Here is a 19,986-nt window from a genome sequence, read left to right as displayed (position 1 = left end):
CGCTGCTTGTCTAAAGTGCCTGGGAGAGGGTCCTTTGCAAGACAAGTGCACCATCTGCAGAGGGTTCAAGCACAGAACTAAGAGGGAGAGAGACTATCAAGCTCCTCTTGATGGAGTCTGCTCTCCTGCCCCAAGCAGCTCAAGAGCTGGCCCTGGCAGCCTTGGTGCACAGTGCACTGGCCTCAGTGAAGGACATCTCAGCACTGAGGAAGGATTCGCATAAGGAGCATCGGCACCACTTCCCTACGTGGAAGGCCAGCTCATCAATGCGGCACCATTCACAATCCCTGGCCAGGGTCAAATCTCCTCCAAGCAGCCCCCCAGCTCGAAGCCGAACTTTTGAAGGTGCACCCAGGGACAGAGCACCAGCCCAAATCCTGGATCCTTGCCCTCCCTTTGTGAATCATCTGTCCCACTTCTGCTGTGCCTGGGCCCAGATTACTTCAGATCGCTGGGTCATGGGCATGGTAGGGGGTGGGATATTCTATCCAATTTTGTGGCTGCCCACCTTCCCCGTCCCGCTTCAGGGACCTCTCTCACGAGTAACTCCTGCTACAGGAGGCGCCATCGCTCCTCGCACTGGGGGCAATAGAGGAGGTTCCTCAGGTGTTATGGGGCAGGGGGCTCTACTCCCAATATTTTCTCATTCCCGAGCCCAAGGATGGACTCAGATCCATATTGTTTCTGACTTACCTGAATATGATGGTGAAAATAAGATGTGCATGTGACCTTTTAATAATGAATTTTGATTGTTTTTAATTTGCAGTTCTCTCTTGTAAACTTGAAAGTTACATTTCCATATTTGTGCTCAGTCTGGTTATTCCTCTTATGATGCTAAAGCAAAAATGTAGTTCCCTTTTATCACTTATACACTACAGTAGAACATCAGAGTTACGAACAACAGAGTTACAAACTGACTGGTCAACCAAATACCTCATTTGGAACTGGAAGCATACAGTCAGGAGGCAGCAGAGACAAAAAAAAAAAGAGTAAATACAATACAGTACTGTTAAACGTAAATGACTAAAAATAAACGGAAAGTTTAAAAAAATTGACAGGTTATGGAAACTGTTTCTGTGCTTGTTTCATTTAAATTAAGATGGTTAAAAGCAGCATTTCTCTTCTGCATAGTAAAGTTTCAAAGCTGTATTAAGTCACTGTTCAGTTGTAAACTTTTGAAAGAACAACATAATGTTTAGTTCAGAGTTACAAACAACCTCCATTCCCCAGGTGCTTGTAACTTTGAAGTTCTACTGTATATGAATTCCTTCGAATAGTCCGAAGTGGTTAAAAGACACTGCAAAGACAGTAGGAGAGAACACACTTATATATATATATATATATAACACAAAAATATCAGTGATTATTTTTAAAGTGATGTAGCAGATTTAAAAGAAGATATTTAGAATACTGAGGTGGCTCTGCCACTTTACATCGGTTGGCAGGGAGCTCAAATCTTAATCAAGTTGCCAGGATCATTTAAAGAATGCCAGCTCCGTGGTTATTAGAAATTATCCCAGTTATTCATATATTATGTGTTTAAGTTATTGATCAAATCTGTCCATCAGTCTTTATAACATAACAGTATAATTGAAAGGAAAATTGAGGTTGAGCTTCTCTCTTTTTCTGAGGTAATCTCCCTAAATGTATTACTGCTTTCTGTTCAGTCTTCACTAGTACTGGATTTTGCTTGGTATCTGTTGTTACTCCTGGAAGAATAGCCAAGGATTTTGAATACTGTATTCTTAACCATGTCAGCATCCCTGAGGCAAGTCTGTAGGACTCTGGTAGTACACTAAGTGTGTGGAATCCTAGACAGAGAGATGGGCAGCAGGGGAGAGGCCTATGCTGCTTAAGCCTGACCAACCGATCTGCCTTTCTTGGCAGTTGTAGAGACAGCTCCTATTCTACAGCTGGATTTTCTATAGCAATCAAGCTAGCTGATGCAGTCAGTCTAGTTTGATTTTCCTCTGCAACCTGTTTCTCCATATATTTTGATTCCCAACTCTCCCTCCAGCTTTGTGCATTCTTCCTATTGACAGCCTAAAGGAGTGAGAGAAAGGCAGAAAGAGCTGAGGAATGCATGTTATTCTGGTTGGCGAAGAAAAAAGGACAAACGGAAATGATCATTTTCTGGATTTTTCATATTTATGTTAGAGGATTTTAACAACAGCCTCTTTCTTTCTAAATAGCAACTGTACAAAAGGATGTGCCTTCTAAAAGCTCCAGCAGATGAAATACATTCCTATTAATACTTCTTGTTTGAGTAGAAAGAAGTCCAAGAAGGGCAGAGAAAACATCCAAAGGCAAATAGGAGACAGTAACTGAAAGGCTCAATGTATTTCCATGTCTGTCGTTTTCTGTAATAACTCCTTATCTGAATATATTTCAGCGGGATTCAGAGGTCAAGCTTAAGACACCTCCACTGGAAGGGCAGCCCAGTCTGTACTGTTACCAGTCTCCAGTGCAGCAAATGTACTGCCCCTCACACCCATTTCACCAGGTATGTGCAATGTGTGGACAATGTGAATAAATTTGAGTGTCCTACAATATACTGGTCTGGTGACTCTGACTATAAAACACAAGAACTGGGTGAACAGTATCAACTAATTCTGCACTTGCTGGGAAGTTCCTACATGAACAGTCTCATGTTGCTTATGAAAATATTGTCAAGGAGAAATAGAGATAAACGAATTTTAAACATGGTTACACAGAAAAAATAACCTATACAAATGTTTTGGTATTGCTTATTTATTCTCTTGCAATGACTCCTAGAGAAAACTGGTTCTGTTAACAAATTAAAAGATTTTACATTTGTAACTACCAGCTCCATCTAAACCCTGGAAACCCACTGTACTCTGACAGTTGCAACAAAAATAAAATATATTTAATGTACCCTCAAAGAAAAATACACAGAGAAAAATATTTTAAAAATCTGGGTAGTCCACACAGCTTTAAACAGCCAAGTGCGGTTATAGCTACAAATCACCTTATCTGTACTTGATTGCCATAAACCATTTATTTTGCAGCTGTCTCACTATTATAGTGTACACCTCCTAAGATTTGCAGAAGGGGAGCCTAACTTCTGCAGATTTTAGAAGGTGCATAGATGTAGGACACCCCTTGAGTAAGTGCACAATGATGATTCCTTTGGGGGTCTTCTGAACTTCTAGCCGCTATAAGACTTTGCGCTCTGAACACCCACAGCAGGCCTCGGGAGGCTCATGCCCCCTGACATAGGCATTAGGAAGCTCATGGCCCACTGACCTCTATAAGCCCTACCTTAGCATGTTTCTGGGGAGTGTCCCACACCCCCATAAAACATAAGAGGGGCTATGGGCGTCCCCACCCCAGCCACATCCTTACTAGCCTTGGGAAGTTCATCAGTGCATCAACACTCCTTGGCAGGCTCTTTGGGAAGGAACAAACCTATTAAGGTGTGCAGGAGGTGGTCAGGGATGGCACCTGTGAGATTCCTAAGGCTCAGGTGCGGAGAGGTTTTAGTGAGCCTCCTGAGGTACACAGGCTTGCAGATAGCAGATCTATGAAACCATATGTTCCTATTACTATTACCCTTGTCTTCCCTCTGCCTCCACTCCCTCCATTATGTTCTGTACCTACCTATTACCCTTTGTAGTTAATTAGATTATAAGCTCTTCAGGACAGAGACTGTTGTTTACCGCGTGTTTGTACAACACCCTGCACAATGGGGCCCCAGTTCTGGCTGGGATCTCTGGGCACTACCGAAATTCTATTAATGAACAGTGTGGAGGCTTGTCCTCTCCTACAGACCTCTGGGGGTCCACAGGACTGGGGCAATGCCCACCATATCTTTTCCCCACTCCTCTCTCTGCAGCCCCCAACTCCCACACCATGCAGACATCCTACACAGCATGCAGGAGCTGAAAACCCTTCCAACAGACCTTAGGAAGTGTGCAGGAGCTAAACATATACAGGCTGGATTTGGGAGAACAGAAGCCTTGGGGCAGATGTCAGAGAGAACAGGTTTTCCTTCTACCCTGACTATGTATAAGAAACCTGGCTAGGGCACAATGTCACTCCCTGGCATGCTGCTGTTTCTCATTGGAGCCACCAACTAGCCAAAATTAGCTTCTTAGTTCCCAGCAAGATAGGTTGATATTACAATTTTAAATCTTAATAACTTTTAAAATAATTTTCTCTTTGGTTCTCAGAACTTGTTTCAACCTGAAGAATTCAGCGAATCATAATTTCTCTATGTGACTTCTTTTTTTAAGCAATAAAGTGGCAAAAAAAGCATTAATTCTCATGAACAGCTCTTTTTTGGCTTTATAATTCATGAGACCTTTGCCTTATTAGCCTCAAATTTAGTAGTAGTCTGAATCTACGAGAGTTGAAGTGAACATTCCTTTTTTGTGGATCTGAGACGAGTGAGTCTGAAACCAGACCGAAAGCAACTATGAAGCAGCTATTCAGACAGTAAAATCAGATTTCAGTCTGCTGTCATGGCACCTTTCTGCCTCCACATCATATAAATATACAACCATACACTGCATGTAACTTTAGCAGAAATACCATTTTGGCTGCTAATTAATCTGCACATTCTTTTCATGTTCTTTATTCCCTATGAAGGCAGATGTGTGACTTCATGCCAATATTGTTACTACATGTTGGCATTAACTAGATTTAAAAAAACCTACAGTGTAACCTCTGAAACATAGAAGGGAGTAGCTGAGCAAGACAAGAAGGGAGTAGCTGGACAAGACAGAACAAGCACTACGTGAAAGGAAGTCTCCATCCACCTGTAGGCTGGCACTGTGACAAACCTCTCATATGTAGCTGGTTGCTATTATAATTTTTGCATTTGCCCTTTTTATATTAATATGATAAAGGTAATGGCAATATATGCTAGCGCCCAGAGATGAAAATGACAGGCATGAGCAACCGAGGCTGCAATAGGTAGAATTACTGTCCAGCACCAGACACCAACGTGTAAGTGATACAAAGTTTGGGAGAAATAGTATTGTAATGGTCAGTCTTCAGCAGAGCAGAACCACCACCAAAGCTTTGCCCTGCAAACCTCAACTGGAGCAGAGCAATTTGACTTAATAAAAATTAAACACAAGCAAATGGGGTTTTTAGCCAGACAGAAGGCTGTCCAAGTCATGCCTCACATCTCAATATAGAGGTGAGAGGTCAGCTCCCTCATTAATTCTGCCAGTAAGATAAAATGGTCTCCCCTTCCCCTTTAATGGGCACAAGATAGAAAATGAGTCATAAGGAAACCCCTTCTTATGGGCCTGAAAGTAATAGCAGATATGCAGCACTTACTGACGTCACCCACCCACCATAAAACATGGACACCTTTCGTGCCAGTTATGCCATGTCATAAGCAGTACAAGCCCATCATATCGGAACCTTCCCCAGCCTCCAGTCCCTCAAGAAAGAGCAATGAAATCAATAAAACAGAAATAATCTTTAAAACATCCAGTTCTTGCCTCTGGTAATAACATCACAGTCATTTCCATCTCAGTCTCCTTTCCTTCCAAAGAGCCACTGAAACCAATAAAATCAAAATTACTGTATAAATGCCCAGCTCTCTACCCTGGTGACAACTTTGAACCCAGGAGGACAAGTCAGACAGCCTTTGGAGATGTAACTTATGGTAGTTCAGAGGGCTGCATCTTTGCCCGGTATGTATGTTACTGGAGCAGGAGGTAGAAAAGTAAAGTTCTCCATATCCTGTTTGTTTCACTCTTGTTTGTCACTGTTGCAAACAAGTTAATATTTTCAGTATGTTTTCCTACATGGTTCTGGTGGGATTGCACCTGAAATCAGGGCCGATGCAAGGAAGTTTCACGCTCTAGGTGAAACTTCCACCTTGCGCGCCTCCCTAGCCCTGCGGCAGCTCCCCGCCCCCCCTCCACCCTGAGGCGCCCCCCCATGGCAGCTCCCCCCCTGCCCTGAGGCACCCCCCCCACAGCTCCCCGGGGAGCCGTGTGGCACCTCCCCACCCCAGCTCACCTCTGCTCCGCCTCCTCCCCGAGCACGCCACCCCTGCTCTAATTCTCCTCCCAGGCTTGCGGCACAAAACAGCTGATTGGTGCTGCAAGCCTGGGAGGCAGGAGAAGTGGAGCAGCGACCGCGTGCTTGGGGAGGAATGCTGTAAAAAAAATTGGGGGCACCACTTTTTGGCGCCTCCAAATCTTGGCGCCCTAGGCAACCACCTAGTTCACCTTAATGGTAGCACCGGCCCTGCCTGGAATACTGCAGTCAGTTCTGGGCAGCTCAGAACGAAAAAGATACTGGCAAACAGGAGGAAATTCAGAGAAAAGCAACTGAAGTTACTAGGAAACTGGAGGAACTGAACCATTAAAAGTATAGGTTGAGGGGACATGATACCTATTGGCAAATATTTGAAGTGTGTAAACAAGGAGCAAGGGAAGTTATTGGTCCAAGGAGATATTAATTAGTAATGACAGGGTAAAATTAAGAAAAGAGAAATGTAAACTAAATACACCTCTACCCTGGTATAACGCGACCCGATATAACACGAATTCAGATATAACGCAGTAAAGCAGTGCTCTGGGGGGCGTGCCTGCACACTCCGGAGGATTAAAACAAATTTAGTATAATGCGGTTTCACCTATAACGTGGTAAGATTTTTTGGCTCCTGAGGACAGCGTTATATCGGGGTAGAGGTGTATTAAGAAAAATTTCCTGACAGTGAGAGCTGTTAAAACTGTAGAATAATCTCCCAAGGGAAGCAGTTAAAACCTCATAGCATGGGACTTTTGAAAGGAGGCAGGATAAACCATTAAACGGTGTGCAATTGAGAATACTCCTGCATGTTCTGCACAATAGACTGTAATGGCAGTTTGTTTTCTCATCTCCAATTTGCATAATTTTGTTACAGCAAAAGATATAATCAAAATGGGTCAGCCATTGATTCAATTATTTACAATGCTTGGATTGGCACAGAGTTCAAATCTCAAAAATAAGCTCAGTTTCTTGTTCCTAGGCTGCTAGAGACTTGATAGAACGAATTGCCTCATTTTTCTCTCAGGCCAGTGGAAGAAGATGCTTTGCTTATTTTAGGATTTATTTGTTTTCATGTGTATTCTGACACCACTCATCCTTGAGAAGTTGCATCATGATGTCTAAATTTAGTCAACAAGCAAGAAAGTCTTTGAGCTTACTCCGATGGTGCAGAATGAATTTGCCCCATTGGGCTTCTGTCTTAATTTATCTCATCTCCACTTTTAAAAAACATTACTTCTTGTCCCCAGAGGTTTTTTTAGGAGCTTTAATCTTTTGTCTTATTTTAGAGTTTTAGTCTTGCATGGTGTATTTTATTGTTTGAAGTATTTCATGCTGTTTTCTTTTTAATCTAGTAATTAATGTAATATTTTATTTCTCTGTGTAGTGCCATATTGGGTTGGTGGAAGGTATCCTCAGAAATATGTTTATTGCTACTATTAATAAAGACAGTTTCTGGGAGTTTCTTGCTTCTTTTGCTTTTAAGTCAATTAACTTGTCTTTTATCATGTTGTCAGTATTCCTCAGGAGGCAGTTATCCTGTAACCTATATTACCTCATCACACTATCCTTACCAGCGAATCGCTCCTCAAGGGAGTCAAGAATCCCAGCAGCCTCTGTTTCCTAAACCCATCTACTCCTACAGGTAACTACCTGGTTTTTCCCAAGTCTAAAACTTAGGGGAACCATGCTATTTAGACACAGCCTGCCCCCAATACAGAATTTGCAACATGGTGCTTGCTCTCATTTGTCTGAAATGTATGAATCATGAAATGTCCTCGATTCTGGAGCAAAGAGAGAGGGAAAGGCATATGGAAAGGAGCTCACAAACATTTCACATTCTTTTGAGCACGTAAATAAAAAACCGCAGTATACGTGTGTGTGTGTGACATACACACTCTTTGGTTTTAAATATATAATATTAAAGTATGTGTTTGTTATCTCATGAATATGGGGCTCTTGGCAACTGATGTTTTTTCCAGGATATGAAATAATGCTAATTCTTTTCTGCTGAATGTGGGCAATTAATGGGAAAGACAGGGAATATGTCACACACACTCTCTGGAAACCACACATACACTCACTCTCTCTCTCTCTCTTTGGAAACACAAGAAACAGCTGGTAAGCAATGTTTTCTATTAAGTTAGAGTGTTTTCCTTGTAAAGTGTGGGCTTTTTTTCACTTTTGTACCATCTGCTTTTTCAGTGAAACTAAACCCTACAACACTAGTGTTGCCTCCACAGTCTTCTCAGTCCCCATTGTCCTGGAGTATCTGAAATAAATCTAGCTGTCCTGCAAGCATGAGGTCCTTTGGTGACCATATAACCCGTATTAGGGCTTTACACGGCCACCCATCTCCAGTGTCTGTGTGCCATCCACATAAAATCAATAGCAATAGAAAAGACCCTAGTGGGAACTCTTCTCCAGATGACAGCTTGCCAAAGTAAACTACTACAAGTTAACCTCAAGTTTAAGCCCTTTGTCACTGTCAGTCTGACATTCCCCATAGAGTCTTTGGCAGCCTACATATTTGAGCTCAGTGTTAACAAATTCATGCAGTTGCAAGACCCACCAAATTAAGTTTGAAAACCTGGGACCTGATCCTACACTTCATTACACTGGTTTTACACTGATGTAACTGAAGTCAGATCCTTTATGTGTAGAGCAACAGTTACCGCTGCAATCCTTACACAACATAACAGATAGCCAGGAAATTACTTGTAACAGCTTCATGCAGCCTTTAGGAATCACCAGGATTCATCTTATTACAGTGAAGATCAAACAAACGAGTTGCACATGTTGTAAAGTTCTGTCTTTTTTTCTATTACTGAGAAACCAAATAATACAGGCTGAAATGTGAAGCTATCAGTAAAGGTCATTGTTTCTTCTTTGTTCCCAAAGCATCCTGATCTTCATGGCGCTCAAAAACAGTAAAACAGGGAGTCTCCCGGTCAGTGAGATTTACAATTTCATGACGGAACACTTTCCTTACTTCAAGGTGAGCTCTTCATTTTAAAAATTGATTCCAATACCCTTCTGCTTCCCCCTTTCCTTGAGATCTGCCTGTCAGCACAGGGTAAGAGACCAGGTCCATTCTACTGAAATGGATAGTTTGCTTCTTAGACTAGAAGAGCAATATCTAACCAATGACATCATATACATCTCCTAACCCTTTGGTTTTCAAACTGGGGGGTGGGGAGGTGGGGTGGAGGGACGTATAAACACGCTGAGGTTATCAGGGGGCCACAAGCAGCACAGAGCAGGGATACTTCCAAGTCAGCTGCATCTTGCAGGCCACCACAGGCCTCATCAAGTGACACCATTAGAAGGCTGTAGCCACCACTTCATTGTGTTCAGGGAGGGGGCTCTACTCAAGCTTGGGTCAGGCAGGCAGCCTTGAGGCACCTGCACTGCAGAGGAGCCAGATCTGGTGTGTGTCTGGTGGGTCTTGTAGGCTGTAGCTTCATGCATTGGAAAGCAGCAAGGCAAAGGAGACAGAGCCTCCCTGGCAGCTGCAAAATGGTCTCGCTGAAGCAGCAGATAAGAAGGGGAGGTAGCTGGGCACCTGGTAACTGCTCCTGATGGGGTGTGCATGGAGGAAAATGAGGGGAATGAACCAGGGATGCCCCTGCCTCTCTATTTCCTGCAGGCACCCAGCACCCACCCACCCCCTGCCTCCCCTAGGCACCCAGCACCTGCCACCCCCTGCATCTTCCCATGCAACTCAACCCTTGCCTCCCTCTCTCCCCAGCACTGTCAGTTTAGATGGCTGGGCTATTGCTCTCCTGTCTTCCATGACAGATGGAAGGGGGCACATAGGACATGAATCTCCGAAGGGGATACTGCCCACCCCCCAAAAAAATTTGCAACCTCTGCCTAGTGCATGAGTCTAGTGTGTACTCAACACACTACCCTAGGCCTATGCAGAAGAGATGAGTATTATATAGGTTCAGTGGTTCTCAAACTGTGGATCATGACCCCAAAGTGGGTTGCGACCTCGTTTTAATGGGGTTGCCAGGGCTGGCGTTAGACGGGCTGTCACAGCACTAGTCCAGAGCAGTAGTAACAAAAGACCATCAATCCCCATCAGCATCTTTATAGCAGAGTTTAATGCAACATGCACTCTTATTTGATACCGTTATGTCACAAGAGACTCAGCTATTTGGCTAAAAACAAACAGGAAATTAAACAACATGACAGTGACCTGGAAAAGTGTTTTTTGTGTTTTTTTTAAAAGGCAAATTACAAGGAATCTAGAAGTTAGACAAAATATGCTGCTCCAAATCAAGGAGTAATTCAGAGTCTTGAATTAGTTCTCTAAAAAAATTGACAGTCGCCTTCCCCTTATTTTTACAACCAGGTACAAGAACAGGTACATGAATTAATAGCATGCTAAACAACGATGCCTTGTGGCACAATGCTCAAATTATGTGATCTAAAGCCAAGTATTGTATATTTATTTGAGGACTATATTATTTTCTAGAAGGATAATTTCAATACATTTCAAATTGTGACAAAGTTCCTCCTCTACCTTGATGGGTCCTGCGCTTATTTGGCAGATTTGCTCACCTCAGTGATCTTCCCCATAGTCTGGGTCAACTTCTCCTGTGTCTGATCAGGAGTTGGGAGGTGTGGGGGGAACCTGGCCTGCCCTCTACTCCAGGTTCCAGCCCAGGGCCCTGTGGATTGCAGCTGTCTATAGTGCGTCCTGTAACAGCTGCATGACAGCTACAACTCCCTGGGCTACTTCCCCATGGCCTCCTCCAAACATCTTCTTTACCCTCACCATAGGACCTTCCTCCTGGTGTATGATAACGCTTGTACTCCTTAGTCCTCCAGCAGCACACCCTCACACTCTCAGCTCCTTGTGCCTCTTGCTCCCAGCTCCTCACACACACTTCCTCTCCTCTGGCTCCCCCCTCCCTGACTGGAGTGAGCTCCTTTTTAAACCCAGGTGCCCTGATTAACCTGCCTTGATTGGCTGCAGGTGTTCTAATCAGCCTGGCTGCCTTAATTGGTTCTAGCAGGTTCCTGATTACTCTAGTGCAGCCCTTGCTCTGGTCACTCAGGGAACAGAAAACTACTCACCCAGTGACCAGTATATTTGCCCTCTACCAGACTCCTGTACCCCACTGGCCTGGGTCTGTCACATATCCCTCCCCCCTGCTCAACACCAAGAGGTTGGGCGGCTTGGGATGCCAGACAGTGCACATGTGACAAGCCATCAGCATTGCCATGACGGCTCCCTGCCCTGTGTTGCATGCGGAACTGGAAAGATTGGAGGGATAAGAACCACCTGGTCACCCTTGTGTTCTTCTCCTTGTTCCGCTGCATCCATTGAAGAGGGGCATGGTCGGTCACAAGGACAAATCTGCGCCCGAGCAAGTAGTAGCGCAATGCTTCCATGGCCCATTTTACGGCGAGGCACTCCCTCTCCACCACTGCATATTTTTGTTCCCTCGGAAGGAGTTTCCTACTGAGGCAGAGAATTTGATGTTCCTCCTCCCCGATCATCTGTGATAGAACGGCCCCCAACCCTACTTCCAATGCATCTGTCTGCAGGATAAATACCTTGGAGAAATCAGGGGCTATCAGTATGGGGTTACTGCAGAGGGCAGTCCGTAGGTCTGTGAATGCTTCCTCAGCTGCGTCAAACCATCTCACCAGATCAGGTCCATGGGCTTTCACTAGGTCTGTCAGGGGGCTTTCCCTTGTGGCAAAGTGGGAGATAAATCGTCAGTAATACCCCGCTACACCTAGGAATGCCCAGACTTGTTTCTTGCGACGTGGTCGAGGCCAATTTTGGATGGCCTCCAACTTGTTCACTTGGGGTTTTACCAGATCTTTTCCCACAATGTAGCCAAGATATTTGGCCTCTGTAAACCCTACAGTGCACTTGGCAGGGTTTGCTGTAAGGCCAGCTCGCCTGAAGGTATCAAGGACTGTCTCCACCTTCTCTAGGTATGTTTCCCAGTCTGGGGTATGAATGACCACATCGTCCAAGTAGGCATCAGCATAACTGTTATGCGGGCATAATAGCTTGTCCATGAGGCGCTGGAAAGTAGCTGGGGCTCCATGTAGTCCAAAAGGGAGGACAGTATATTGAAAAAGACACTCTGGTGTAGAGAACGCAGTCTTTTCCTTTGCGTCTTCCGCAAGGGGAATCTGCCAGTATCCCTTTGTCAAATCTAGGGTAGTCAAGTACCGGGCATTCCCCAGACAGTCCACTAGCTCATCTATGCGAGGTATGGGGTACACGTCGAACTGGGATACTTCGTTTAGTCGCCGGAAGTCGTTGCAAAACCTTGTGGTGCTATCAGATTTGGGCACCAGCACGATTGGGCTGGACCACTGACTGTGGGATTCTTCGATGATCCCTAACTCCAGCATTTTTTTTACTTCTGCTTTTATTTCCTCCCTTTTGGCCACTGGCACCTGATAGGGCCTCATTGTTATTCTGGCCCCAGGGTTCATGACAATGTGGTGATATGTCTCGGTTGTTCGACCTGGTTTTGTCGAGAACACATCTTGGTTCCGGAAGATCATCTCAGACACCTCATTCTGGTCTGGTGTTCAATTGGGAGACACACTCATCTGTTTGGAAGGCTTGTTTTCCTGGGTTAGGTCTTTTTGGACAGTTATGCATGCCTCTTGTGCATGCCAGGGTTTCAGAGGGTTGATGTGATAAATCTGTTCTTGTTTTCGGAGTCCTGGCTGCCGCACCTTGTAGGTTACTTCCCCCACGGGTTCAACCACCTTATAGGGCCCCTGACATTGGGCCAGAAGCTTGCTTTCTGCTGTGGGTACCAACACCATCACCCGATCCCCTGGTTGGAACTGCTGGACTTTTGCCTGGAGATTGTAATGGGTTCTCTGGGCCTCCTGCGCCTTTTCCAAATGTTCCCGTATAATAGGGGTGATCCAGGCTATCCGGTCTCGCATCTGTATTACATGTTCTATTATATTTTTCCCTTCATTGGGTTCCTCTTCCCAAATTTCTTTGGCAATATCTAGTATGCCACGAGGGTGACGCCTGTATAATAACTCGAATGGGGAAACCCAGTTGAGGCCTGAGGTACCTCCCAGATAGCGAACATAAGGTAGGGCAGTAGGGTGTCCCAATCCCTCCTGTCCCGACTTAGCACCTTCCTTATCATAGCCTTGAGGGTTTGGTTAAACCTTTCTACCAACCCATCAGTCTGGAGATGGTAGACTGAAGTTCTCAGGGTATGTATATGGAGCAGCGTACAGAGGTCCTTCATTAGCTTTGACATAAATGGGGTTCCTTGGTCTGTTAATATCTCCTTTGATAGCCCCACTTGGGCAAAGATCCCCATCAGCTCTTTGGCTATCGTTTTAGAGGCTGTGTTCCACAGGGGGATGGCTTCTGAGTAGTGAGTAGCATAGTCCAAAATAACAAGTATATATTGGTGGCCCCGAGCCATCTTCTCCAGGGGTCCCACTAGGTCTATGGCTATTCGCTCAAAGGGGGCCTCTATGATGGGAAGGGATACTAAAGGTGCCCTCAGGTGGGGACGGGGACTGTGCAGCTGACACTCCAGGCAGGATGCACAATACCTCCGCACTTCTTCGTGTACTCCGGGCCAGAAGAACCGTCATAGGACTTGTGCCAGGGTCTTCTCTACCCCCAAGTGCCCACCAAAAAGATGACTATGAGCAAGACTTAATACAGCATTCTGGTGTTTTTGAGGTACTAGGATCTGCTGTACCTTCTGCCCCTGTACTGGTGCAACCCAGTATAAGAGATTCTTCTTCACTATGAAATAGGGTCCTGGTCCCTGGGTTTGCCCTTCCACGGGGGACCCATCTATTTCAGTCACCTTCTTTCTAATGTTGTTGTACCTTGGGTCTTCAGCCTGGTCCTGTCCAAAATTTCCTCTTCCGGGGCTAATCTGCCCAAGATCTAGGGGCCCAGTCTCTGCTGCCTCTACTGGTTCAGAAGCGTTACGGTGGGGGTCAGACTCGGGTGCTTCTCCCTCCTGGGTGGCCTCCTTTTCAGCTGCTCGGGTCCGCCTACCTACGAGAGCGACCCTCTGGCTTTGGGTCAGTATTCGGGTTCCCAAGGCCTTAGCTGCCCTCCTTTCCCTTTTCGACTTTCTACCCTGTCTGGGAATGGAAAATAAATTGGGGGATATTTCGAGAAGACTGGGGGTTGACAGTCTACTGTGGATGCCTCACTAACTTCAGGATTCCCCTCTTTCTCCAATCTTCCTACTGGGAGTAAGTCTCCAAACCCTGGGAAGTCCCTCCTATGAGCACCAGGTATGGGAGTTTAGGGACTACACCTGCTGCTACCTCAGTAGTGTTCTCCTGAATCTCGATTTTTACTGGGTTAGTGGGGTAATAACCAACTGTCCCATGGACGCATGTTATACCCGTACACTTAGCCCGCAGCAGCTGACTACACTTCATGAGCTTCCCCGAGACAAGCGTGATAGCACTCCCCGAATCAACCAGTGCTGTGGTCTCTAACTCATTTAGCTTTACTGGTCTGGTGTACATATGTGGGGTTAGTGAGACACCCCACAAGGTGGATTAGGGAGCATGGGTCTGCCCAGTTCCCCAGGTTACACTGCATAGGCTCCTCAGCATTGGGACAGTGTGCAGCTATATGTCCTCACTCCCCGCAGGCATAACATCTGCATGGGGCCTTAGGCATTCCCTGGTCTCTTGGTTTGGGCAGTCTAACATCACGATACTCTTCTCCCTCAGTGCTCTGACTCTTTGTGGCCTCTGGTGGGCCTTCAGCCCCTCTCTTTTTCCACCTGTGATCTCCTGGTTGCCCAGTCACCTGAGCTCTAAGGGGTGCTGCTAGTTTAGCCCGGGGTGCCTCTTCCTTAACTGGTCAGGTCAGCTCCCTCGCTGTCCTTCGCCTCTCTACCGGTGTAACAACCTCATCATAGGTGGAGGGTTTGTTCTGGCTTACCCAAGCACGAAGGTCTTGCGGTAGCCCCCTCATGTATCAGTCGATGACCAGAACCTGTAGTATCTCTTCCGGACTCCGGGATTCCGTTCGCAACCACTTTCGTGCGAGATGGATGAGGTCATACAATTGGGACCACAGGGTTTTGTTTTTCTGGTATCTCCATTCGTGATACCGCTGGGCCCGCACTGCAGTTGTTACCCCAGACCGGGCCAGGATTTCTGCTTTCAGCTGGGGGTAGTCTGCTGCAGCCTCTTCAGGCAGATCATAGTAGGCTTTCTGGGCCTCCCCACACAGGAATGGGGCAAGGATGCCAGACCACTGGTCTCGAGGCCAGGTCTCTCGTAGGGCTGTCCTCTCAAAGGCCAGAAGGTATGCCTCTACATCATCCTCCTGTGTCATTTTCTGCAGCCAATGGCTGGCCCGTATGATTTGCGTCCGATCAAGGCCGCGGTTCAGCTCTGTAAGGGTCTTTACCTGGTTTACCAGTTCCCGCAACATAGCTTGGTCTTGAGAAGCCTGGTCCATCAGCAGGCGATTAGTCTCTTCCTGCAGCTGCACTGCCTCCTGTTGGGCGGCTGCCTGGACACGGGTAGCCTCCTGCTGGGCTGCCGTAGCTTGTATCAATGCCCGCACTAAGTCATCCACTGTAATAAAAAAAAAAACTCTCCTTTTTTCTTTTCTAAATCACCCTCCTTCTTCCACTGCGCTGTGCACACCAAATCCCACTCTTAACACCAGTTGTGACGAAGTTCCTCCTCTACCTCTACCTCCTCTACGCTTATTTGGCAGATTTTCTCACCTCAGTGATCTTCCCCATAGTCTGGGTCAACTTCTCCTGTGTCTGATCAGGAGTTGGGAGTTTTGGGGGGAACCCTGGCCTGCCCTCTACTCCGGGTTCCAGCCCAGGGCCCTGTGGATTGCAGCTATCTATAGTGCCTCCTGTAACAGCTGCATGACAGCTACAACTCCCTGGGCTACTTCCCCATGGCCTCCTCCAAACACCTTCTTTATCCTCACCACAGGACCTTCCTCCTGGTGTATGATAACGCTTGTACTCCTTAGTCCTCCAGCAGCACACCCTCACACTCTCAGCTCCTTGCGCCTCTTGCTCCCAGCTCCTCACACGCACTTCCTCTCCTCTGGCTCCCCCCTCCCTGACTGGAGTGAGCTCCTTTTTAAACCCAGGTGCCCTGATTAGCCTGCCTTGACTGGCTGCAGGTGTTCTAATCAGCCTGGCTGCCTTAATTGGTTCTAGCAGGTTCCTGATTACTCTAGTGCAGCCCCTGCTCTGGGCACTCAGGGAACAAAAAACTACTCACCCAGTGATCAGTATATTTGCCCTCTACCAGATTCCTGTACCCCACTGGCCTGGGTCTGTCACAAAATTAAAAAGTCAGTTTATTAAAAACATATCAAACTATACATTTTATAAACATAATCATTAGCACGCCTGTATTTATTCACTAGTTACTGAAGTTACACTGCCTTATGCTTCACACCAGATTAACAAAAGAAGCTGCTCCAGACCCAATGCTGCTATTGCTAACATAAATACATAGAATTCTTAGGAGTGGGAGAACCTTGCTCCACGAAGTTCCTCTTCCCTGTTCCTGATATAGTGTAAAATGGCAGTGAAACATCCATCGTTTCCTTAAACACATTTTCTGCATGTATTCCACTACAGCCTTTGAGCATCAATTCCCCACCCCAGTAACAGTCAGAGAGAAGGTGCCATTTCTGATACCTTTCCCTCCCATTCAGGACTCCACAAGATGTCAACTCCTTGGAGTGTGAACAGTTCTTTTCTCATATCCTTGTGTCCCCCCACTTAAGTCACTTAAAAATCACAGTGAGAATGAGGTTCTCCTCCTCCACTCAATCCAAGTGTGCTATAAATAGAATGACAGAGGGTACCGTTGAGACAATCACACACTTTGTGAGAAGAATCTTTTTACACATTAGTTTTATAGTCAACTAAATTCCATAATTTCATCCCAAACATCCTTAAAATAAACATAGAAAATGAAAGAACTGTATCTTTTACTTTTGGGAAATCAGTTCTAGCTCTATCTAACCTATAAAATTACCAGAGTCATGCACCATACAATAGGTTACTGCCCTATGAACTACTTGTTCTCTTTGGAAGTCTTCATCAAGATCCTTGTGAAGTAGTTCCCTTTATGTTATCCTCAGCAGTCAGGCAAAAATAGTTTTGTTTTTTTCTATCAAAAATCACTCAGTAGTTACCAGAACATGGAGCCAAGGGGTGGAGAAGCAATTACCACTGGAGAGAAACCATATAGTACAAATGCACATGGGATCTTGCTGGGAGACATTAGATGACACAAGCCCAGTCAAATTAACTTCTACTCACTGCCACAGCAAATGCAATTTCTATGACGCAACAGTCTCATTTCTAGTTGAAACAGAGCAATCCAACTCCTACGTCCTAAAAAACATCCACACAGCTAAAGTGGAATTGCTCTTTGAAGTACCTCTCCCTTCTCTTGAGAGCCAGATTTAAAGAGAAAGAGTTTTGCAAGATCATAAAACTCTTTAAACTTCAAGAGGCGGTCACGATCAATGGGTCTGTGCAGAGTAACACTAATTTATGTATATATAAATTGGAGATAAAAATACTGCCAGTGGTCTGGAGGTTAGAAAAGTTTGTGGTCTGATGGGACCATAACACAAGGTATTTTCCCTCTCTTAAATTCTACACTCCCTCCAACCATACTGCTTGATATGAGAAAGGAGCCAGTTAGTTACCAGGTTTCAACTGTAGAACAGGAGCTTTGGTGATCAAAGCTCATTAATATTGGAAAAGAAAAGTCTTAACTTAAAAAAACAGTTACCAAGAAAAGATGCATCATTAACACATTGTTGTACCATTCTGACAACTGAACTGGGTAAAGCGTTGGAGTTTCCCTGACAAGCATCTTTGAGATCTTGATGTCAGAACCAGTTCATCACTTGGCATCACTCTTCAGAACCAGTCCTCTTACTAATACTTTTTTGTTTTAGATGTTCCTAAAGCTATTTAAAAGCATGAGCCCCACCCTTTCTAAAAACCTCTGGGAAGCATACGCCACTCCTCACTTTCTCTACTGCTAAGCAGAAACATTAATTATCCTTACTAGGCAGGGACAGGGCAGACATATAATCTTCCATTTATAGGGCTAGAAATAAAATCTCATGTTCTGCTCTTTAAAAAGCTGTATCATTCGCTATCAAGTATACAGCAGCAAAGAATCCTGTGGTACCTTATAGACTAACAGACATTTTGGAGCATGAGCTTTCGTGAATACCCACTTGCATCCGACGAAGTGGGTATTCACCCATGAAAGCTCATGCTCCAAAACGTCTGTTAGTCTATAAGGTGCTACAGGATTCTTTGCTGCTTTTACAGATCCAGACTAACACGGCTCCCCTCTGATACTTATCAAGTATACACTGGACATATGAGGAACATCTTTATTGTTTATATTTGGAATTGGTTGGCGTCAACTTAAAGATGACCTGCAAAGGGGAACAAAATTGGGCTATTGCCCCTATTTGCTGCTTTGTGGATAAAGACGGTGGATAAAGACGGCCCAATTTTTCTGTTTGTTTTTTTAAATTAGAATTAATGTCCTCACTCACTCTGAAGACTCAGATAAATTAATAAAATGGTGATGTCACACGAGCCGAGAAAGTGAAAGCTGAGCTATTAAGATGGGAATGGATTTTTTTCAGATTGGCTAATACACTGTTTTGTTTTTTTTGTTATCATCAATTTAACCTCTGTCACTAATTAATATTTTGAATAAAAGAAGCCCTTGTTAAAGATCCAGCACCCTCACCCATTCAAGTAAGGTGTCAAGGATACTCAGGAAATAATCCTTATACCACTCAGTTGTCCTCCAACAAAGCTAAGGAAAACCAAATTTTAGATTCCTGATCCCACTTCTCTTTTCAAACTTCAGTTCTACATAGACAGTGATGAAAAAAAATCCAGTATGTGAAATTATACCTGTAAGTAAAATCAATGTCAGATAGAAATGTTTCTTCTTATTTTGCATTTCTAAACCTATACAATGGAGAAAATCTTGCTTCTGCTGTAGGTTTTTTCCTTCTACTCTCTGAATCTTTGTGATTAAGTGCAGAATTTCCTCTCAGGGCAAGGAGGGAACAGTTTGTATCTCACTGATCAGAGTGCTTGAATAAAAATGGCGGTGTGTGTGTGTGTGTGTGTGTGTGTGTGTGTTATTTTATTGAAGCAATTATATATATTGTTAATCTCAGAACCTCCCAATTTTAACAATTCGCTTAAAAATAAAAGTGAAAAAAAGACAGTAGTCAGGTGTGGAAACTGTTTTGCCTCATCTAGAAGACTAGTGACTCAGCCTAATAGTTATACAATTTGTTAACACAAAAAATTACACCCACGGTACCATGCTAAGTCCTATTTGATGTCTATTGTGACACTCAGGTGACGTCCAAGTAATGTATAGCCATTAGGTTATTTGCTTGATTTTTTTCTAGATGTTCTGAAGTGGACTAAAGATGAACCTTCTTTGTATAGTTAATTCTTCTTTTCATTTTTATGAGCTCACTATTGAATGATCCAGTGGCCATTCATGTGCAAAAATTGCTAGTTGGAACTTGGTGACTGTCCCACAAACTTCCTTGCATCTTAAAATGTCATGTTTTTCCATCACTGCGAACCTCTGGCATATTGTCATTATAATCCAAAAAGAAGCAACACAACTATTATCAGCCAAAATCTCTACCTAAATATGATTTCAAAAGCACTTTAAAACATTAAACAAAATGAAGGGCAAACTTATTTGTCAGTGCTAGGTACTGCCATGTGAAAAGTCATGGCTTTATTCTGATCTCAGCCTTTTGATCTGGCATGCAGCCTTACTGTTTTGAGCTCTGAATTTGAAAATCTCATAAACAAGAGCTGGTCAGTACTAGGACAGCAGACCAAAGGGGGGGGGAGAAAGAAAAAAAAAAAAGGAAAAACTGAGGGTGCT

At 44.6% G+C, this 19,986-nt stretch overlaps 1 protein-coding gene across 1 annotated transcript in view; it reads left to right on the top strand.

The window, feature by feature from the left end:
• The window catches only part of FOXN1 (forkhead box N1), a 29,142-nt gene that overhangs the window by 4,170 nt on the left and 4,986 nt on the right, over positions 1 to 19,986 (top strand). The window contains exons 3-5 of the mRNA XM_050929067.1: positions 2,393 to 2,503; positions 7,536 to 7,663; positions 8,920 to 9,016. Coding sequence (XP_050785024.1) covers positions 2,393 to 2,503; positions 7,536 to 7,663; positions 8,920 to 9,016 — 336 coding nt within the window. The remainder of the gene's footprint in view (positions 1 to 2,392; positions 2,504 to 7,535; positions 7,664 to 8,919; positions 9,017 to 19,986) is intronic.

This window comes from Gopherus flavomarginatus, chromosome 19 (assembly GCF_025201925.1).
Source record: "Gopherus flavomarginatus isolate rGopFla2 chromosome 19, rGopFla2.mat.asm, whole genome shotgun sequence".
NCBI lineage: Eukaryota > Metazoa > Chordata > Testudines > Testudinidae > Gopherus > Gopherus flavomarginatus.
Note: the sequence above shows the minus strand (reverse complement) of the source record. Positions and strands in the feature narration are given on the sequence as shown.